Consider the following 21422-nt stretch of genomic DNA (forward strand, 5'->3'; position numbering starts at 1 on the left):
TGGGTAGCCTGGTACTTTCAAGGGAACCCATTGAATTGCATTGGTACAAGTACTGATTCAGGTTGAATCAACTGGTGCCAAATTTTGGTACCCAGGAGCTGCTTCAGACAGGATGCAGAAGCACTGCGAAGCACACTGAAGCTGGGAGGCCACCTGTGGAGCTCTGTGGCCAGCTTCCTGGCTTTAAGGCGGCTTTGCAGTGGAGACAACAAAGCTCTGCAGAGCTGCCGGCTCCCAAGCATGTCGAAACTATTCCTGCAGCGATGATAGTTTGGCCTAGCATCACTGGTGTTTGTTATTCCACGTATTTGTAAGTTGTGCCTAAGCAGAGAGCGTAAGAGACGAGCAGACACACACAAATATATACACACAAGTAAGCAGACAGACAGGAGACGTGGCTCCATGTGTGATTGGTAAAGAGAAGGAGTAATACACGATAGTACCGTTGGGACAGGATTTGGCATATTTTGGTTATAAAATTTGAACGCTACCCAACCCTACCCATGATACAATGTTATCCCAATAAGCAAATTGTGTCCCCAAAGGAAAAAGATAGAGGAGATAAAGTTTTCAGCCTGTTCATCTCACGTCAATCATTTTTAATGCAGCAAAATGTATCTAGTGAAATAAAAAACAACTGTATTATTCTGGAAGGCTTCCAAAAGTTTAATCTGTATTTGCAATATTAATAATTTATATGATAAAACTGCTGCTACTTAGCATTCGTGTATCAACACAATATTGCCACGCAAAATGCCGCAATATTTATGCTATGTCATTTTTTCCCCATCCCTTAGAACTGCAAAATGTAACTTGACTAAACAAAACATGTTGGCATTAAAATAACGTACTGATGTGCTAAAGCCACAGCGTTTTTTTAAAATCAATTTATAAATGCATTTTCAATAAAAATAATTAAATAGGGGCAGCACACTGGCACTGTCGCCACACAGCAAGGAGGTTCCAGGTTGAACCACCAGCCAGCCGGGGCCCTTCTGTATGGATTTTGCATGTTCTCCCCATGTCAGCACAGGTTTTCTCCAGGTTCTCCTGCTTCCTCCCACACTCCAAAGACATGCCGGTTACATTAATTAGAGACTCTAAATTGGCTGTAGGTGTGAATGTGAGTGTGTCTCTATGTGTCAGCCCTGTGATAGTTTGGCGATCTCTCATAGTTGTACCCTGCCTGTTGCCCAATGTCAGCTGGGACAGGCTCCAGCCCCCCTGCAGCACTCAACAGGACAATCTAGTAAATCTATAAGAACTTTGAAAATAATGACAAATGCCAATTTACTGAAGCTAGAAAATGACTTCAAACTGCCTTGTAACTGTGCCAGTCAAAAAAAAACAACACAAAGCAGTCAATCTGTAATGGTTGTTTTTCACATTGTAAAAGCTGTAACTAGTAAAGGTTTGGAGTTTTTATTTGACACATAGTCATCAAAACTGTCCTTCACTGACAAACAAACAGCTTCAGCACTGTAACGGACATCCACTAAAGCCTATCACTGGAGGCACGTACAAACCATCTGTTCCCCTTTCAGTATCATATCTCTGTAAATCTTTGTCAGTGCAACAGCAATCCAACAGCCCTGGATTCTCGTTTAATGTTTTATGAAGACAACATCAAAGCAGCCAGTAGCAACCGGTGACGAATAACTGAAGCTGAAAATTTCCACTTTTTCTTCCTGGCTCACTGGAGGACTGTAGTTACACTCTACAAACACCTGAGCATGTGACTGGAGAGGCAGGTGTGCTTCCAGGATAAAGTGACACACTTTGCTGAAGTGTGTCATAAACAACTGTTGCCTACACAGCCAATGGCAGCGAGTGGCTATGCTCAACATGACCAGAAGGTTAGACAAGGACAGTGGCAAGACTTTCAAATCTAGTCAAATGATGTATAGTTTGCTGTAAATATGACTTTGTGGACTTAAAAACAACCTGGGTAGGTTTAGGCGATGAGAGGCAGCTGAGAGCAACGAGGCTAGGCTCAGCAGAAACGTCACAAGACTGCCTCCCTCCTGGAGCGTGACAGGCCAGCGGACAGAGAGCATTCTTTCCACTCTAAGAAGAAGGGAGAGAGGGCAAACTCATTGCCCTTACTAACTAGCTGGGCCGAGACCAGCTCAGACCCAGGCCTACTGAAAGAAAACGACAATAACACAAACTGGCACGTCACACCAAAGTACAAGGGTCAGAGGAAGGAAACAGGTTACCTGAGAGGGTTTCTGGCTGGCTTACAACTTACCTGTTGTTGCTCTTTGGCTAGAAACAACTATCTGGAGTTAATATGTCTTAAGACATGCAAACAGGCAGCTTAGCAAAATGCAATGAAGTGTTTCAGGTAAGTATTTGCTCAGCAAGCCCAAGAACTTGCATTGTCAGTAGTCTTGGTATAAAAACAGCAGGTATTTCTGGCTAATGAAGTAGAAACACCAATTAGTAATATTGGTAACAGCAATAGCAACGGTGAGAAAGAAGACTGGGGTTACTGAAGTGTCCTTGAGCCAGACAATGAATCTCTACCATCTTTGGGGATGCTATGGTGTTGCTGATGATGACCGCAGACCCCTTATGGAGGAAGATTTCCTTTGCATGAGTTATTAATTCCTAAAAAGAAAAGACTACATTTTCTGTGTGTGACAATTCACACTTTAAACATCTGAAATAGATGAAGTGCTGAAGAAGATGTAGTTGAAGTGTCTGCTGAAACACAACGTCAACCTCTGAAAGGAGTTGCAATGTTAGTCAAAGTGTAGGCAATGAATTGACCAGTAAGTGTCAGTTCCAGGAAGTGTTTAAACTGAAAGACAATGTCAGACAATGTCAGAGTTGCAATGTTAGTCAAAGTGTAGGCAATGAATTGACCAGTAAGTGTCCGTTCCAGGAAGTGTTTAAACTGAAAGACAATGTCAGCTAAAGTGTAAGCACTGAAAGCAGTTGAAGTGTATGAACAAAGGAAGTTGAGGGAATGAGGGTTTAAAGTGTCAACCAAAACCTAACACTGTAGGTAGTGTCAATTCAAGTGTGGGATGTGTGGGTTAGTGGACTGGTTGATTTAACGTTGCTAACCTTGCTAGCTGGCAGCAGAAATGCTAATCAATTGAACTTGTTAGGGATGCAGTGATGTATCAGCTGAACATTGGTATCTGCTGATATTCGCCTTACTGACTGACATCAACCTTTAGGCAAATAAGGTGACGCTCACTGATGGCAGTGGTCGATGCTTTTCTCTTGTGTCACATAAATTTTGTGCAAGCTAAAGAGCAGTGCTTGAGACTAATGGCTACAAACTTTAATTAATGAACAGGAACACAAAGAATACAATGACTGTTTGGCAAACTGGCTCTGTGATCTGATGTGTGACGAGATGGCTAGCAGCTGAAGTCCTGTGTCCTCCCGGGGACAATAGAAAATGTGTTTAGGACAAACAAAGATCTTCACTGGGGCGCCCTCAGGACGGACAACACAGTAAACTCCCTATCATAGTGTCAGAGGACGCACCCTATTGTTTCCCTGATAATGCTACATTATGAATCTGTGTTTAAATCAGCAGGAGGAGAGCTAGTTAGCGTCAGCTTTAAGCAGTCGGTGACCACAACAAAACAGCTCAGGGACACTGCAATGACTTGTATTATGATGTGTTCAAGCTCTATTCAGTAAAAATGACTATTAGGCGAAGGTAAATTATAACGTTAACATGATGTGTTTCATGTAATCTTGTAAAATGTAGATTTTGCCGAGAAACTTGAATAAAAATAATTGTTAGAAGGAGAAATTTGTTGATGTTTTCACAGCAATATAAAATAGACATTAGGGGGTGAAATTTTATGTATTATATAGAGTAAATAAAAGCTTATTAATTTTATTATTAGCTTATTAATAAATAATGTTTGCTCAGTTTTATTTAGCGAGTTGTCGTCATGTGTTGTAGGATTATTTGCAATATTCACAATGCACAGTGCAAAGTGCCACAGATCTCAGGAGCATTTGGTTATTGAAAAATGTGATAAACAATTTACATGGCTCTTACAATACGCAATATTTTTTCAGACGGTGTTTGACCTTAAAGATGAAACTGTGCTCAATTTTCACTGATTTCTGAGTGTTGACTTACTATTAGACGAGTGGACTAGTCCAAGTTTAGTTTAAAAGTCAAAGAATTTAGCCATTAGGAACATCACAAGTCAATTTAAGTTTAGGTGATGAGTAAAGTTGAAGTATTAGTTAAAGTGAATACAGAGTGATGACTCGTTGGAACATGACGTCCTGAAAGGAGGTGAAATATCAGTCAAAATGTAGGTGATAAATTGACCTGTATGTGTCAGTTGAAGTGGAAGTCCTGACAGAAATTAGTGCCAGTTCAAGCATATAAACTGAAAGGCGATGCCAGCTGAAGTGCTGGCTGAAGTGTAAGCAGCTGTATTGCTGTTTGAAGTATAAAAGATAAAAGCAGTTGAGATGTTAGTTCACTAAAGAGAGATCTGCACTGATGAATCATAGCAGATATTTCAGACACAGTCACATTTGATGCTCTTGGGGAAACACTTCTCTCGCTGTCCCACAGAATGAACTTCTGGCTTTTCTCACACTCGTCAAAAACCAATTTGACTTTTGCCAAGGCAACCACAGAGTCCTTCAACAGCCTGTTGCCGCTCCTTTAGCCAATCTACTTCCTCTCCTTGGTCACCTGACAAAACCTTTGGACACCGGCGGTGGTGACAAAGTGCAAGTTCAATGTACACAAAGCCACAGTGAAGCCGTGACCTACTTTATACCTGCTGCCTGTAGCAGTAAGTAGGAGGCAACATTCACTCCACTCCCATTTTCCAGCCGCTGTCAGGCCAAGCCAAGGTCAAGGAGAGATTTTTCTGCTGCGTTTCCACGTGTCAACGGCTCAACTGCTGATGCAACTCCACAATCTACTTCCTCCACAAGCTTTGATTATTCTTTTATCATCTGACATTCCTGCTGCTATCTCAGGTGGCAAAACATCTACGTCAAAATATGAATGCAGTCAGTACAATGCAAGAGGAAGTGCCATTCTCTGCTGGGACTTGTGCCACGGCTGTCATAACAGGAACATCACATGCATGCCATGAATCACCCAAAACGGTGATGGGAAGCTGGAGCTAGGAGTACTCTGCTGCCCTTAGGGGTTAGACTGCTGCTGGCTGGCACACGGTCAAGTGCTGAGGCATAGATATGTGAGCACCTTGGCGATGCATTCAATGGCATTTGTGCTCACCTAACACACATCATCAAAAAACCAGCAGAGATATCTTACACAACTCTGTCCTAGGTTTAGGGTCAGGCAAATGCAGACATTGCATATTCAGAGAGAAAGTCCCTGGATGGAAGCAAAGCACATGTCCAAAAGGAAGTCAGGTTAGCAGTTTCTTGTCTGAGTAAATTAAGCTGCAAAACTCTCCTTCTGTTTTGTAAATATGTCTTTGATTTCAAGCAGGTAGTCCAGCGTGGCTGAGAGCAGACACCTGCAAGGTTAGACAGGCTCCAGGAGAGCTCAGTCTGATTATCTGGCGTCAAGGAGGGCCCGGGAGGAGAGAGGAAGAGGAGGGGGGTGTTATATTCCCAACTGTTGCATCCGACCCATAATTAGGTCAACTTTCATGCAGGAAATACACACCAGCGCGGATATAACAATGTGAATTTCCTCCTGTAATCTGCCTGTGCAGTGATACGTGGCTGTGTGTCTTTCCGCGGTTGGAGAACATACGGGGAAAAGCGTAGAGGCTGACCGCAGCAGCACAACACCAGGAAAATGTCTTTTCACGTTACTCAAACACAACTAAAGCTACCTTTAAATACTTAAACTACTATGTCTAACCCCTACAACAAACTCTGCTGAGTCTCAGCTATCTCCATGTTGAAAAATACGAGCACTTACCAGCTGTTTACACTGCAGCGAGAGACAATGTTGACATGTAGGCAACTTGCTGTTTTTACCCGCTTGTTATATTCCGTATTTCTTCGTGTGCAAACCGAAACAGGTAAAAACAGGACGGCGCGCGCGAAAAAAGCCACTTCGAGGTACTCCTGTGAAACTTTGCTGCTTCGCCACACTTTCATCTGAAGTTGTCGGCGGAGGCAGGCGCCATGTTTGTGTCTGCGCTGATAGTTTTGTTAGTGGGCTTTCTTCCTAAACGTCTCTCGCAGACTGGAACCGCCCAGAGAAGAGGAGAGGCTTCAGTCCCTGCTGCAACTGACAGAGGCTGACGCCGCCTGGCCGCGGGCAGCGCCAACAAGGTAGCTCACGTAAGACCGGCTACTTCCGGTGTGTCTCTTCAAAGTAAAACTCCTAAATACCAATAAAGTTATTTCTTTATTAAACGCTATAAGGAAATTGTCAATAAATTTATTATTATTATTTTTATTATTATTATTATTGTTAGTAGTAGTAGTAGTAGTAGTAAAGTAATAGTAGCCTGGGATGAAAAGTTTGGTTTTTATTACTTATTTTTAAGTAATTATTGCCATATCTAAACAAAAACTGGCCAACTAAATTAGTTACATATTACATTACAAATACAAATGAAACGTTTGGTAGCTTACTAAAATTATAAAATCAAATGCTTTCTCAGTCCATTAGATACATCTTGCTACAATAGAAATGACTGAAGTGAAATGAACAGACTGAAAACTTTATTTGATTAGGTTAAAAAAAAGTTGACAAAGATTTCCTTTGGGGACATAATTTGCAGTTGAAAAAAAAGGTAATAAATCACAATTTATCACAATATATTCTATTGCAATACTCAGCGTATGGCAACACATTTAAAATTGCAACAGTATTGTATTGTGACTAAAATATTGTATCACGGGGTCACTTGTGATTCCCACCCCTAATATATAGCCTGTTTTTACAATATACAAATCCTATATTTGGCCAAAATATTGCAGTGTATATGTTTGAATGATATTTATTAAATTCCATTATCCTTTTTCTATATAGCCTAGTTGTTTCCAAATATGCTGCCTTTCTAAACTTTTTTTTGGTAGGGTGTGGCATTTGAAACACCCATAATATACTGAATGGAAAAAAAGTTTCTTTATCAATTTTACAGTTAAATTCCCCTAGTGGCAAATTTTGCGTTTTATTGTGAAGGTGATATTTAACTTCCGCCTTCTCTGAATCGTCACTGTTGCCTTGACTCACTTTTCTTTGCTCAGCTTCTGACGCCCCCCATCTTAAACTGAGAGAAGTTACACCTCTCTCTCTCTCTCTCTCTCTCTATATATATATATAAAAAAGCAACAGGTGCACGAGGAAACCTTCATATTTTTGCTGCTCTCGAAAAACACTTGAAGCCCCAGGCCCAGTGTATGAGACACACAATTACACTGTAAAGATGACTGCATAGCATGCAAGTGTACATTTTTTGGATGTAAACAGTAGCTTGTAGGCACAACAATTTTGTTTCCAATTGTTTAATCCAACATTTAGGAAAATCTACAACTTCCAACCTTGCCTGGCTCCTTCCATATTTGTGTTCACATTCCTGCAGATATTTTAAATCCTGTTAGACACTGTGTGGTTCAAAATTATGGTAAGTGTAATGAAAATGTTACAAGTAAGAGGCAGACTAGCTTTTTAAATGAATACAGTGGACTCAAATGCTTCTGTTGCCCAACATTTTAATGGATTTACAGATCCATTTAAGCTCCATGTTGTGCTGCACAGGCAAAACGCTGAAGTTATTAATTATGTTCACAAGCAAAAAGGAAATGAGACACTTTACAATTTTATTAAAGCAGTTCATGTCTTATTTTAAATTAAAAGCCATAAACTTAAGCACAGGAAAGTAATTTAGTGAGACAGACGTAGGTTATTTTACAGCTATGTACAAATGTTTGTTACACATCTATTTAAAAATCAAGGCAGACAGTTTAAGACAGTTGAGGCTGAAAAGTGGTTTCTGTATGAGTGAAGTTAACACTTCATGTCATCAATCGGGGAGAATGTAATCAGTTTTGGAAGGCTGTATTCCTGCTTTTTGGGGGGTGAAGGTGTCTCTAGTCTGTCTAAGTCCAGTGAAAAGACCTTGTCTGTGGCCTCCACTGGCTTTGCAGGCTCCAGTAACCAGTCATTGTCCAAGCCAGATACTCTGTGATCCATCAGAAGACACTCAGGTGTCCTCTTCCTGCTTTCCATGAAGGAGCCATCATCACACGCCTGCTGCTTCTGACCCAGATGATGATGTGCGCTCAGTGGCGATCGCGTCGCCTCCATTTTCAGGGAGGGGATTAGAAGCTCATCATCGTCCTCACTCTTCATATCCACCGCTTCGTCATCGAGGCTCAGTAGACTGTCGCAGCTCGACATTTCGGGGAGTGTTTCGTGGTCGAGGCTGAACTGGACGGCACTGCTGCCCGTGCCACTGATGCTGAAGGTGTCCAACAACAGAGAGGATTTGAGTGAGACTCCCTGCTGGCTGACAGGGGGGCTGCTGAGGCTTGTGACATGAGGGGTGATACTGTAGGACTGACTGTGGGAGGGAGCATCAGGACTCAGCAACACAACATGCTCGCTGAGGGGGGTGAGCCGCTCTGTTATGCTGTCGCTGAACTTGGCTAACCGGCCGATTTTCTCGGCTCTGTCTTCCTCAACTGCCTTACGCCAGGAGTTCTTCACATCCAGAACTTAAAGGGGCAAAAACAAGAAAGAAATATATTTCAGTTTTAGACTTGGCTGGTTTTATGAGGCCACATTCTTTGGTCTCAATTCACCATAACGTAAGGCTGAGGGCACATGCAGCAGCTCATCACTTACTCAAGCTCTCAGGTGTACGTGGCAGCTGCTTTCTGGTAGAGAAGGGATCTCCTTGAAGAGTACCCAGAAGGCTATCCAAGTCCAGACCTTTGACCCTGCCTTCTGGGGGACTGGTTGTTACAGCATCTGCAAACTAACACACACCAACCCAATTTTTTCATCTTCTGTGGTCACGTAACACCTCAACCAAGGCTTAGAGATAGAAATACAGCTTAAATAAGTACTGGAAGGGCAGCTAAACTATTAAATGACCAGACAAAGACAGTATTCAAGATTCTAAGCTCCTAGATTGCAGCCTAGTTTTGAAAGTCATCACTGTACCTGATCAGCAAGGTTATCACATTCCATGTCCAATATCTGAGTCTTGGTTTTCGTGGGAGCCACCTTCTGATGAACAAGGGCTGTCTTCCTAACACTGGCCTAAACATCAAGCACAGCTTTGTTAAGTACAGTTTCTCAGAAGAACTGGTGCACACAAAGTCAAAGGTGTAGTTAATCCAATAAACAGGAGTTTGACTGAAATATAATACTAGCCTGAGGTGGTGGTTCTGATGGAGCCCTTAGAGGAGGAGGGGATGGTGTGTCGAATAACCAGTCGAGAGAGGTATTTGCCTTTGATGGCACGTGAGTGGTGACAACAGGACTTTCAGCCCGCTCAGCTGCTGCAGGGCAAGAGCTGTTTCAAAGACAAAAAGCTTGATTTGTTATTCAAAAACAGTTTACACACAGTGTGAGCTCAGTTACAGTGAACGCAACACAGAAAGCATCTTAATGCTTTAAAAAAAAAAAAAGAACTTTAAAGTCAGGCTCTTATTTCAGTAGCTTATAATGTAGACAAGACCATGAGGTTGGTTCGTAAAGAACTAACAAGTGTCTGCTCCGTATCTGTCCGTGGCGATTTCTCTCAATTCGCCACGGTCATCAGAGAGCATGGATGCTGTAGGGAGGACTTGTGACGGACAGATCATTGCTCAGGACTGCCCAGGTATCTGCCTCCCATCAGAAACCAATACAAACGCACTTCGAATAATAAACGAACATGAGAAATGTCGATATAAGCTTACATTTCCCTTATGAGCTGTTCAAACATGGATTACATTACCTCTTCAGCTGAGAACTAGGGGGAACACCTTCCTGTGGTTTACTCTCTGCAGGCTTCTCCTCTGGAAAATTGACAGAAGCACGATTAGAAACAAGAACTGCAATGTTGCGATACACCCAAATGAATACATGGCCTGATATGCATGTGATCAGATTCTGCTCACCAAGAAGAGTTGCAGGGTACTGTGAGAAGACACTGCTTCTGTAACTAGTGTCAGCTGCTGGTTCAAAAGACAGCGGAGCCATCGGTGAGAGGAAGCCAAGGGCCTAAAGAGAGCAAATTAAATATTAAATTTAAGAACACATAGCAGCAGACGGTAACGTGACAAATTATCCTCTCTTGTTCCTGTTTGTCAGATTGCTGTACACTAAACTTGTTGTCTATTAATCTGGAGCCATGAAGCCGTTGTGGTTTTCACACTACATTAGTGACTGGCAACACCCAGTCACAAGATCTTTCACCAGGGGCTCTCTTACTTAAAAAAATAGCAAGTCAAAACATGACAAGGCATTCCAAGTCTTCAAGCTAATAACTTGCAGAAACACTGTGTGCAATAAGTCACTTTCTAACTTCTATTCCCCCCTTGCTCTGTCACTTTCTCTCCCCCTCTCAAGCACACACAAAATGGAAAGTACACTGACTATATTGTGACTGTAGTGAGCAAAGTTCAAAAATTCCAAGGACCACTCACCGGATCTTCATTTAGAAAAGAGACAAGGGGTGTGTCTTTCAAGGTATCCATCCACTTCCTGTCCCAGGCAGCCTCCAACTGTTTTATGGTACTCCTGAGCTCAGGAATTTCTTCTTTGGACATCCTCTGTCTAAGGGGAGAAAACAAGATGACGACGTTGATACACTCGTAGTCAAGGTCATCTGACATTCAGCTGGCAAGCAAATACTAAAGAGGCAATTCTTTCCAATGATTACAGAATGCTCCATTAACCAGTGCAGTTTCCACACTAAAAATAGTTGGGGGTTTACACAGATAGACCTCAGAAAGAAACATTAAGCTGCACATTTGAGAAAATCCAAAATTCAAATCCTTTAATTACAAAAAAAGAAAGAAAGTGCATCCTATCATGCCCGTGTGGGTAAATGATACCTGATGAGGTGGAGGTTCTGCAGCGCACGAGCCATCTGCTGACATTTCTCCTGCAGGTGCTCAGGATTGAGCTGAGGCTTGGGGGCGTCAGAGACCCGTAAGCGCTCCTCCCTCAGGAGCTGCAGCGCATGGTTCATCAGCTCAAACACACACAGGAGGTTCAGCTGACCTGCCTCATACACATGTCCTGAGCTCAGCTGGAAAACATGCACACAAACCAAAGTTAATAAGGTAAATTCACATGCTGTATCAGTGCTTAGACAGAAAATGTGAATAAGAATCTTATGTGCTATGTATAAGAATTAACGTCTGTATTATCTACACTCTCACCTGATGAGGAAGTTGTTCAATTCTCTCCAGCAGACTGCGAGGAATTTTGAGGACTCGATCCGTCCCATCCAGGATGTATTGATCTACATCCCCCTTCAAAACACTTTCCACTGCATGTTGCTCCTCTTTGATAGCTGACAGCATTTCATCAATGTCTGACCACAGGGCGCGCACCTTAAGAAAGCCAAAAACCTATGTGAGCTAAACACTTCTTAATACAAATCATTCAGAAACTCATCTTAATTTTAGTATTTCCCTACACGGGAAAGCTTCAGCACTGTTGTAATGTCTTAACGCATGGGGAGTTCAAACCATGCCTAATATTCTGTATGCAGTTTTACAAACATAACATAACATACCCTTTTGGTCTTCTCAGCTAGAGAAGCTCCTTCCTGTGTGGAATCACTGCTGTGATGCCTGAAAATAGACAGACAGATTAAACAAACTGGACTAACAACATTGAAGTTAGAAGTACTAAGGAAAAAAAAAAAAAAGGCACACATACTTGAGTAGCTCATCATACTTGGCACCCTCTGCTCTGATGTCCCTCATAGACTTCACCAGAAGCCTTCAAAAGAGAAAACAAAGGCAAACAGCTTAAAGAAAAAGAAAAGACCAATAGTAACAGTAGAAAACAAGTTAAATTGGCAAAACAAAATACCATAAAATAAACTCTTCCAAACTTCTACAATCATAATGTAACTGTCTGTGCACACAGTCTCAAAAGGCCTTTTTCACAGCAGACATTTGGCATGTGATAGCAGGAAAAGCACAGGTGCAATTGATACTGTGGGTGAGCTGGCTCCATGGCTTGGCTTACTGGGACACCTCATGGAACAGGGCCATTGTTAGCAACATTTGTTTCACCTGTGCTTTTCCTGGTATGACAAGTCAAATTGCCTAGAACAAGGAAACAGATTGCAAACACCTTCAGCAGCTGCCAACTGGCCTCTGTCACAATAGCTTTACCAATTAGTTAACAAGAAACAGGTGGGGCCTGAAATAAACGGCCAGTGGAACACAACTTAATAAATACAGTTTATGTTAAGTAGTCTCAGAGGCCGTTTACACGTACACGGTGATTTTGATAAATGGAGACATCTTCCTTCGTTTGTGCCCTTCGTTTACACGCAAATGGAGATTTCTCCTCTGAAAACGAGTCTTTCTAAAAACTCCGGCCAGAGTGGAGATTTTGGAAAACTCTGGTTGCGCGTTTGCATGTAAACTGAGATAAACGCAGATAAACGGAGTTATAGGCAGCCCACGTCACAGTATGCGCCGGAACTTGCGCCTGTGTAAAAAGTGCGACCTATGTTGCTATGGTGACAATGGATACATGGAAGGCTTGAGCTTCTCGTTACACTGCCACCTACAGGTTTGGCATGCTCTTGTGTATATATACACGGGTAAGTGTAAACGAAGATCTTCTTGAAAGCGGAGACGGTGAAATGTCCGTTTATGAAAATAGCTGGCAACGTGTCAACGGCCTCTCAAGTGACTACAAAAAAAAAAGTAATGATGAAAACATCTTCCCTCTTGGACAAATTAAGTATCATCCTAAATTGACTACTACCATTTACTGCTCCTCTTATGTTACAGGGTGAACAAAATATTACAATGAATAGATGTAGGCAATGCACAAAACTATATTTTCAACACTGTTGCTAATTCAGAATTTTGAAAAGAACAGTAAATTAAAACTTATGATCACAAAAATGACTTTTTCTATTGAATTTCAAACAATTTTGTATTTCATTTACCACTGATATTGATTATATTTTATTATGTGTTGTATACGCAACACATTACATCACATACATAACTTCTGTTAATGACAGAGTTGCGCAAGTCACAGAGATTGGGCTTCATTGGGTTTACTGTAGTGGTGAGGTAGAAAACATCAGTCTACTGATGCAAATGAAATAACATCCAGCCCTGTCCAGGGTGTCAAGATGGACTACCAGGGACTTACTGCGCTCGTCTCTGATACTCGTGAAGAAAACGGTCCTGCTCCACTCCAGCGTTCAAAAACCTGGTATTGATCAGGTTGAGTCTCTTCACTGCCATGTCCAGGGAGGAAGCGGGCATCGCTGCAGCCTCAGGAACCCAGCTGTCATCTGACAATGACAACATTGAAGATTATTTGAGTCTTTTAGTGCCAACTCCATGGAGCGTTAAATTAAACAATGTGAAACAATAAAAGATTTTCTAACGAGACTTACCTGTCTTGAATGTCTTCATTTCTTGCACCATGACGTGATTGGCCAAATGAAGCATCAAGCTGATAAACTTGGGGCCTCCGGGTGAGAGGAACAAGGATGCTACCACTTTGGAGCCTGCATTTGCAGTTTCATCCTACACAGTTTAAAAACAAATGATTGTCATATTTGAAAAAAAGTTCTGTTATGTCAGTTTATTACATAATTTAATGGCTCCTTTTTGAAGTTTGAACATTTGGTCAGTGATTAAAAAAAAGAATCATGTACATAAAGTTGAAAAATTTCAACTTAATGCAAAATTCGACTAGAAAACCCAGAGACAACATGAGGGAGGAAGTGAGACGTGAAGTTTATTGTTTACCTTCAGTAGACGACTGTTTTTATTTGTGGATTTATGTATTTTTTTTAATGTTGTACTAAGTGTGTACACTGACCTTTATGGTGAGTATGTAAAGAAAAGATGAGAGTGAGGAGAAAAGGAATGCCAGAAGGAATGAAGCAACAAAGGTCGAGAGGATGGACAGGCACGATTCCCCATTTGTGAGGAAACAAATGGGGTATGTAATCTGTAATGTATCCACTATCTGGACAGATGAAGAAGATAAACATTACAGGTAAATATTCAGATTCTTACCATTACTTCTCGCAGCCATGCGCAGGTAACTTTACGGAACTCAGCATCTGCTTTGTGGTTCAAAACAGGCCAGCAGTGCCTAAACAAAATACATATTCAGTTGCTTGACACTGAATCCTAGGCACTTTATATATAAATTGCAATAGTTGTTTATACATAACTTTACCTGTATGCCTCATTAAATCGTGACGGGTTGAGTTTCTCCAGCAGGAAATTAATCACTATGTAGAAGGCATCTTTGTTTGGCTTGTCGAACATATTCCTATTGGCCATACAACATTTATACGAGTTAGAATAAACCTAAACGTCAAGTGTACTGTGAATGACAACTTCAATATAACCAAGTGAAAGCAGCCACATAATAGAAGTCGTAATCGACTCTCAATAGGACAGAACTTTGAACAGCTTTGTTAGCTAACATCACACGGTATTAATCTGTTAATGTTATCCACAGTAAAAGCACACTCACGGTCCCAGGTTGATGTGTTTCGCATTAATGTTGCTTTTGCCGGCGATTGACGACACTGCAGTGTCTGGTTGAAGTCCCAGCCCAAGAAGAGCAAACCACAGATACTTCCCATTCTTTTTCTGCAGCAATGCTAGGTTCGCCATTATTCCGAGATGGACTGAGCAGTGTGAGAGCGTCCGGTGGCGACTGGTCAAAGAGCCAGCCTAGCTAGCTAGCTTTAGCCGCTAGCTACAAAGCTCACTGTAGGCTAACTTATGCTAGCTTTCGAAGGTGTTTTGAGTTTGTCAACATACATTTAACAAACTGTTAGCAAATTAACAAACACTACAAATAAGCACTTAAGTTACAAGTATTATACGAGTAAGTCCAGATATACTGCGTTTAATATCACATTTGTACTAAATTCAACAAACTTTAGTCGGTTTTAGGAAAACGCAACACCCAAACAACAAACCGCCAATTTTTCCAACAACAACCCGGAAGTTATAAACAAATACTTCCGGTGGGCGAATGCGAAAGGAACGCATTTCCAACCTATTTCAACTTTAACTATAACTAGCTCCATTTGTTGTGTTTTATTTTTGTATAAGTCATGTCAAATAAGCAAGATATATCTAGTATCGTGTAGTAGATACAATGGTGACTCTTTTATTAAACGCTGGATAAGGCAAACTGGTTCTCTAGTATCCCATTAACAAGTGGAAAGCATTATAGGATATATATTCAGACACAAGAAGACCACCGTTACCAAGCTTAGACAATTTGAATTGTAAATAAAGCTCTTTCACCTAATTCTACAGCTTAGCAGTGGACTTATTAACTCCTCGTAAGTAGCCATCTTGACTGTCAGGACATTCAGTAATCACAATATCTACGTCTTTCACTACAGTTGTTTTCCCCCCAGCCACATTTTGCATTTCAGGTGCACTGTAATAATAGTTTATTGAGCATTATTACCCCAAGTTAATGTGTAACATGGCAGTAGGAAATAAAATAAGGCATGTTTAAAAGCGAGACATATACACTATTGATATTTCATAGACATTAGAAGCTGTTATTAGATGCATTCTTCCTATATTTACCCAACAAGTTAGTCAAGTGGCTTTGAAAAGGTGGTGCAGTAATAAAAACACAGGCTAAGCATCAGCAGAGATTTAATTTGTTCTTTTTTATTGCAGAACATACAAGTATTCAAGTCTCCACCACAACCGATTAAGCAGAACAGAGTGATAGTAAGAAACGAGTGCTTTTTTTTCTCTAATCATTCACATCATTGTAGTTCTTTTAAAACCAGCTGGCAACACTCGGCCACCTTCGATGGATCAGACACTGATGAGTACTTGGAAATCTGAGAGTTGACCCCCAGGGAGCGAGCCAGGTCCTGGGCTGTCTGGTCTGAGGCCACAGTGGTTCCCAAGGCCACCAGCAGCCTAAACACAGCCTCCTTGTCTTGTACCGTCTCCAGAGCTCTACTGGCCACGGACAGGCACTGGGCCTTGGCCTCGAGATCGGGTTGACTGTGCAGGCAGCCAGCGTAGTTAAGCACCAGAGTGGCCAGGGCAATGTGGATGTTCTTATTGCACACGGTGGCCAGGTCGGCAGCGCGTGATAGCACCGTTTCACGCTGGGCCATGAGGAGGGCTCGACCGTGTCTGCCACTAAAGCAGTTGCACAGAGTCCGTAGCGCCAGCATCTGGTTGGCAGGACGCCCCTCAGGCCTCATCAGGCTCAGCAGGTGGTTGCACAGCTGGACTCCCTCGGCCTCTCCACAGAGGCTCTCATTAACCTGTGGGTGGCGCACTGCCAGCCTCATAATGTCCAGGACAGGAAACACAATGTCTAAAGTCCAGTGGGAAGAAAATGAGAGTTTGGTTAATGAGCAGTAATAAACTGAAAAAACTTAAATAATAATCATCTTGCCAGAAACCATAAAGTCAACCCCAAAAAACATTGTTACTGTACCTTCAGGCCAGTGAGCGGCCTTCCACAGCAGGTTGATCTCTTGGATAGTTGGGGGAGATGCGGGGGAGTTAGGCTCAGACACAGAGCTCAGCAGCCTCTCAAGGCTTTCCAGAATTTCTTCAGACAGCTTGTGCTCTGAAGGGGCACCTCCATTCAGCTCCTTGATCTTGGCTGGTGAGGAAAGAACAAATCATTGACCTGACACAGTAAGGAAGCTTTAATGAACCAGGGGAAAAGGCATTTTGGTACAATATCTTAATGATGTCACGCTTAAAACCCCTTAAATTTGGTATAAAATCTGAGGCCTTAACGAAAGTGAAATATTCATGACTAAGTATGTGTCATAAAAGCATCATTTAATAAGAGTTTAATGCTAAAAAAAAGTTATTATGCTTCATTAGGACTGCGGTGATGTGGTCTGGTCAGATTTTATTGACAGTGACCAAACCATCCTCCAAACGGTCATAAGATTTTAATTCAAGCTGAATGACCTTCTTCAAACTGAGCCCAACACACTTCAAATCAATGAGAAGAGCACAGAGATAAATACATAAATACACAAGTCTCTAGTGTGACATAATCAGGGCCTAAGGACAGTTCAAACAGCCCAAAATACATTCATTACATTCTTAGAAATGTCTGTCATTGACAACTAACAAATGCAGACCAGAGCCACATCATCAAACTCCTACTTGAAACTCACCGATGATCTGTGAGGAATTGGCTTGCTCAAAGGTCACACCATCAGTCTTGGGGAAGTAGATGTTGGTTGCTGTCTGTCTGAGGGCTGCTGAGGAGTACGCACCTCCTCCTGCAGAGTAGGGAAGAGATCCAGTGAGTGAAACACTCAGCATTTAAGGATTAAAACCAGGAGAAATGTGTGCATGGGTCTACCACTGAACAGTTATACTGGGTTGTCAAAATTCAGAGGTTACTTCAGCAAGTGTCTCACCTGTGAAGGGATCTGCCACACCTCCAGGAGCGCTTGGGTTTGGACCCGACCCAGGGATGTAGCGACCGGAGCCTGTGGGGAGAAAAAACAGCTGTGAAAGGAACATTTCTAGTGACGTTCAGGTTGTGAAAAAACAACTGAGTAAATAATTGTACCTGTGAAGGGATCAGCTCCAAAGCCTGGCCGGTCATCAGAAGCCCCGGGGATATATCGAGCGCCTCCTGTCAGATGAACAGACAAAACACCTTTAGCGAAATATAGATTCAGTCTAACAATGTTGAAATACCATGATGAAATTATTTGAAATATACAGTATGTTAGCACAAGACACTGACTGTTTCTAAAAGTAGAATAACAAGTATCTCTTTTGGCCTCACCAGTGAATGGGTCACCAGCAGCAGGCTGAGCCGGTCCCACCTCGTGTCCTTTAGTGTTCTCTATTATAAAATTGGCAACCTGGTCGAGGAACATGGGGTTGAGGTCATTCTTCTCCAAAAAGTTGTGCGCTGTCAGCCAGGGGTCGTCTGAGACGTTGTAAGGCAGCTTCATGGATGGCCCTCCCTCATTCACGTCGATGGTGAAGACGTAGTCATATTCCTGAGGGGAGATCAGGAGTCATTCCTGACTGCTCTCATGCAATTATGCATAGTTTGCCTTGTCAGTAAGCGAACAGCCTTACCTTTCCTTCATACATCACGCTCTTGGAGGTCTGTTGGTTGGAGCCTCCGACCACGTCTCCAATTTTCATCCAGCGGCCATCATTGACACTCCACTGATATGCCTCCACCTTTTGTCCATCTTTTATCAGACGTGTCTGTCCATCACGATTCCCTGGAGGAAATCAGCAAAAGAAAATTATCAGGGTGAACTGTGCGATCTTGGTTTGAAGCAAAACCGCCAGATTTAGGGATTACATGTGTGTGATAAAATAAATGTCAGTCTATTTTCTGACCAGGCTCATTAAGGTGTTCCCTTCCAGGCAGGTCCTCCATTTTGATGTCTCCAAGGTCGCCTGTCTTGGGGTCAATAGTGGCTTTGGATAGTTCATCCTCAAAAGCCTGCAAGTCCTCTGCACTTGCTATGCGGTCCTCAGCTTCCGTAAACACACGGATAATGCCATCACTGTGGGCAGAGGAGCAGCATCCGGGTTAGTCACAAACTACTTACTGAAAATCTCCATCATGTTCGGTGAAAGCAGGAGTGATGTCAGCAATGAGAGCACGAAACAGTAGCAGAAAAAGGCATCTAAATATTTGAGGTGTGGCATGATCAAGGAAAAGATTATGGAATGACCACACATTAGCATGACACAGGCAGTTCTTACCTGGCCCCAATGACTATGTCACCATTGGGTAGAATACAGCAGCACCACACAGACTGAGCAGGCAGACGGATGGTCTGAGAGCACTCTCCCTGCCTCCATATCCTCAAAGTCCTGTCCTCCCCTGTGCTTATGAAATCTAAAAGGAAAAGCATCAGTCTAAGGTCAGTGTGAGCCAGCTACCATCTTACGGCAGGAAAACAAATGGATGCTGGTTCAATAAATGACTAGGCAGCAGCAGATCGTTACGCACACATTACAAGTCTACCAGTGTGCTCTTTCATAGACATTTAAATATCAATATAAATGAACAAACCTTGGCTATTAGGGAAGACAGCTATGCTGTAGATGTAGTTTGTGTGGCTGTAATAGACCTGTACGCATTCGCCTGTCACTAGCCACCTTCTGATACTAGTATCATTGCTGCAAGAGAAGAACTCAGTGTTGCTGATCACTGCTAGTCCCCTTACACAGTCCTCATGACCTAAAATGGAAGAAAACAGGTTGAGTTGTAATTAGGAATTTTAAATATAATGGACCCCCAGGCAAGTGTTTTTAATTATCATAGTGGAATAGATGAACATCATTATCCAAAATAATTATACCATTAACTATTTGAAAATTTTGATCTGACAATGTCATCCATTTATTCAATTTCATCCTATTCCACAGGTTTTAATGGCTAAAATCATTTAAAAAGTATTGAAGGTAAAAAAAAAAAAAGCTTACAACAACCATATTCAAACAAAGGCAAATTTGAAACACTTTAGCTGGGGCACTCATTTAAACCCTTAGCCAACAATTCTACTTATGAACAGCCACAGTTACACTTTTATTTGTATAGATCTAATTAAAAAACAGACAAAAACTATTTGTTTACTGATGTCAACTACCTGCAAACTCTCACCTGTAAATGTCTTCTCACAGCGTCCAGCTTTCCAAAGCTTTATGGTCTTATCTGCTGATCCAGACAGCATAAGGCCTTGTTCTGGTAAGATGACCACTGCCCACACTGCTGCAGAGTGTCCCTGTAGCAAAATTAACAAGCACAGATTTTCCTCTGTCGCAACAACCTTAGATATTTTTGCTTGTTATAGTTGCATAGATGAAATCAGATGAAAATACAGTATCTGACAAATTTGCCTTTTCAGGAAAACCCAAAGAGACGTTCAGAGTAACATCCCACAAATGTCAGCGTACCTGCAAGGTCATCATGCACTTCTCATTGAGCCAGACTTTGGCTGTGGTGTCCCAGGAGCCGCTCAAAAGTGTCCCAAACTTCCCAGAAGACAGGGTGCAAACTGTAGAGATTAAACGTTAAAATGCTGGGACCACATACACAGCTGAGGTGCTTGACATAATGGGAAATTGTAGCAGAGCAAATTAGATGCTTATTGAAATGTAATTATCCAGGAAGTGTACAGTGAGGCAAAACTCACCTGTGTTTTTGTGGCCCGTGAGTGTGAATAGGGGCTTAGATTGGTCCATTGTGAAAACGCATATGTTGTTATCATTTCCCCCTGTGGCGATAAGTCCTCGGGGATATGTTTCACTGGGTGCGATGATGCATACACAAGATACGAAATTGGAGTGTCCAGACATGCTGTGCATCTCTGTGAAGCCTTTGTCTGGGCTGTCAAGAGAAGGGGTGAGAGAGCAAAGACGTGTAGTGGACGGGGTTAGTTGTGTGGGAACAAGTGGTTGACAAGTGTGTGGCTGATAATTATAAGAAAAGTCAGGAAATTCACTAACAGACAAAAGACAAAATACCAATCTAAATCTGTCGGACTCTAGAAAGTGCTCGACTATCCGCGCTGTGTGTATTGGCGATTACAGTTGAATGAATGACAAAGCTAATTTGAGTGAACGTTAGCAAACGGCATAGAAGCTAACTTAGCCAACGTTACATACGTTACCGACGTTAATGCTATTGAGTAAATTTGCTGAGATTTGACTTAACTTGTTACTTTTATGGGTCGTGGCACCTTTCCTGACAACAGATTTACTTCTAAAACTGATATAAATTCCACCAAACAATGTACATTGCTAATGCTAGCTACCTTGAGTTTGGAACCCAGACTCTTCCGGTTCGGTCTCTGGACACCGACACAAAAGCTCCCTCTGGAAAAACAGCACTTGTGAGTCCCCTGACGTCCATTTCGTGACCCGGGATGGAGCATCTTAGTTTGTATGAGTTAGACGATGCCATTTTGCCCGACAGCACAATTAAACTATCACAGTGGTGCTGAGCTAAGCGGCGTTGCTGTCAACAAACACCGGCCGCTAAAGCTAGCGGAAGCTGAATCGCGTCACTTCCATGTTACGTCAGTGAGCTAACCGTCCGTTTAATTTTATTAAAATAAAATAAAAAATAATAATGATAATGTAATACGTTGTGATACATATTAAGCATTAAACCCTACAAATTAAATTTGATAATACAATTTAAAAATCAAAGAAGTCAACGAAGCAAGCCGCCTCTACATGTAGTAATCATGTTTCACCAGAGGGCGGCAGCAGACTGTTTTCCCCGTTGG

General features: G+C 42.0%; 3 protein-coding genes and 1 non-coding gene across 5 annotated transcripts in view; all 4 read right to left on the bottom strand.

Annotated features, from left to right (window-relative positions):
- The window catches only part of dennd4c (DENN/MADD domain containing 4C), a 48495-nt gene extending 42270 nt beyond the window's left edge, over positions 1-6225 (bottom strand). For both annotated transcript variants that reach the window (XM_033609674.2, XM_033609672.2), the window contains exon 1: positions 5912-6225. The gene's annotated coding sequence lies outside the window, so the exon portion shown is untranslated. The remainder of the gene's footprint in view (positions 1-5911) is intronic.
- A 1527-nt stretch (positions 6226-7752) lies between these two features.
- On the bottom strand, positions 7753-15115 carry haus6 (HAUS augmin-like complex, subunit 6). The gene is made up of 16 exons (XM_033609736.2): positions 14651-15115; positions 14348-14443; positions 14182-14260; positions 13551-13683; positions 13301-13445; positions 11834-11896; positions 11688-11745; positions 11329-11502; positions 10999-11195; positions 10588-10717; positions 10060-10162; positions 9897-9957; positions 9329-9470; positions 9116-9214; positions 8795-8927; positions 7753-8664 (listed from the first exon to the last, which is right to left on the bottom strand). The coding sequence occupies exons 1-16, from the start codon at positions 14791-14793 to the stop codon at positions 7955-7957; spliced, it is 2466 nt and encodes an 821-aa protein (XP_033465627.1). The 5' UTR covers positions 14794-15115; the 3' UTR covers positions 7753-7954.
- Positions 9663-9793, bottom strand: LOC117246543 (small Cajal body-specific RNA 8). The gene has a single exon (XR_004500750.2).
- Positions 15116-15798: 683 nt separating the features above from the next.
- plaa (phospholipase A2-activating protein) lies at positions 15799-21179 on the bottom strand. The gene is made up of 14 exons (XM_033651719.2): positions 20946-21179; positions 20325-20518; positions 20086-20186; positions 19793-19913; positions 19202-19369; positions 18889-19024; positions 18517-18686; positions 18244-18395; positions 17942-18161; positions 17720-17785; positions 17565-17636; positions 17316-17423; positions 16613-16783; positions 15799-16489 (listed from the first exon to the last, which is right to left on the bottom strand). The coding sequence occupies exons 1-14, from the start codon at positions 21092-21094 to the stop codon at positions 15921-15923; spliced, it is 2397 nt and encodes a 798-aa protein (XP_033507610.1). The 5' UTR covers positions 21095-21179; the 3' UTR covers positions 15799-15920.
- Positions 21180-21422: the final 243 nt, after the last annotated feature.

Source organism: Epinephelus lanceolatus, chromosome 22, assembly GCF_041903045.1.
Source record: "Epinephelus lanceolatus isolate andai-2023 chromosome 22, ASM4190304v1, whole genome shotgun sequence".
In the NCBI taxonomy this organism is placed as follows: Eukaryota; Metazoa; Chordata; class Actinopteri; order Perciformes; family Serranidae; genus Epinephelus; species Epinephelus lanceolatus.